This window comes from Arachis ipaensis, chromosome B01 (genome assembly GCF_000816755.2).
Source record: "Arachis ipaensis cultivar K30076 chromosome B01, Araip1.1, whole genome shotgun sequence".
NCBI classification, from domain to species: Eukaryota; Viridiplantae; Streptophyta; class Magnoliopsida; order Fabales; family Fabaceae; genus Arachis; species Arachis ipaensis.
In genome coordinates, this window is record NC_029785.2 from 129,378,367 (window position 1) to 129,379,335 (window position 969).

The 969-nt window shown below is 33.0% G+C and overlaps 1 protein-coding gene across 1 annotated transcript in view; it reads right to left on the reverse strand.

The window, feature by feature from the left end:
- The window catches only part of LOC107638200, a gene marked incomplete in the record, with an annotated part of 37,342 nt that overhangs the window by 15,030 nt on the left and 21,343 nt on the right, over window positions 1–969 (reverse strand). Inside the window, 1 exon segment of the mRNA XM_016341372.2 lies at window positions 449–545. Coding sequence (XP_016196858.1) covers window positions 449–545 — 97 coding nt within the window.

Genomic DNA, 969 nt, shown 5'->3' on the forward strand with positions numbered 1-969 from the left:
AGGGATCCCCAGTAAAGAAGCAAAATCACAAAACCAAAATTTTATCTATAAAGCATAGCTTTTCCATTATCACATCTTTAAGAGGTAAAGTCCCCTATAAAGATCATGAGCTTTACACCAACAAGATGCTAGGCGTCTGATTCCATCCCGTAAAACATGCTTATCAGTGAAGGTGTGTGCATTACGGTCTAACCAAATAGTCCAAACAGTGAAGAAAACTGAAAATTGCCCCCAAAAATTTTGCCTCTTTTCTACTACCAAACCCCAAAACCTAGTCAAAAGAAATTGGTCTAGGGTTGCAGGGCACACCCAACAATCATCAAAGATGCTAAACAAGTTCCATGAGAAAACAGCTATTGGGCAATGCAAAAACCTAACAAGGAATTAAATTAAAAAAATAGAAACCCAGCCAAGGATATTAAGTTTCTTAGCTAAAAGAACTGGTTACCTGGACCGTTTTACCCAGTCCCATTTCATCAGCAAGGATTCCATTTAAATGATTGTTGTACAATGAAACCAACCACCTCAAGCCATTCATTTGATATCTAAAGACATAATTGCAATCACAAAGAACATCAAACTCACTGCTTGACTGTCAAGCAATATTAATTAATTAATTAATAATAATAAATATTTTTGGATTAAAAAAAAGAATTTCATTAAGACGAAGAAAAGGATAATACAAGATACAAAAGCAAAACAAAACAAAATATTTATCTATAAAGCATAGCTTTCCAGTCTCTCAATAAACAGAAAGCCTTCTATACAAATCATGAGCTTTACACCAAATAAATACCAAACATCTATCATATCCCATAAAACTTGCTTGTCAGCAAATAATAATAATATTACTGCAAGGAAACATACAATCCCAGACAAGATCAAAGACAATGCAAAATTATACAAATTGCAGTCACATAACATCAAACTCAATGCTTAAATGTCAAACAATATTAATCAAGAAAAGTG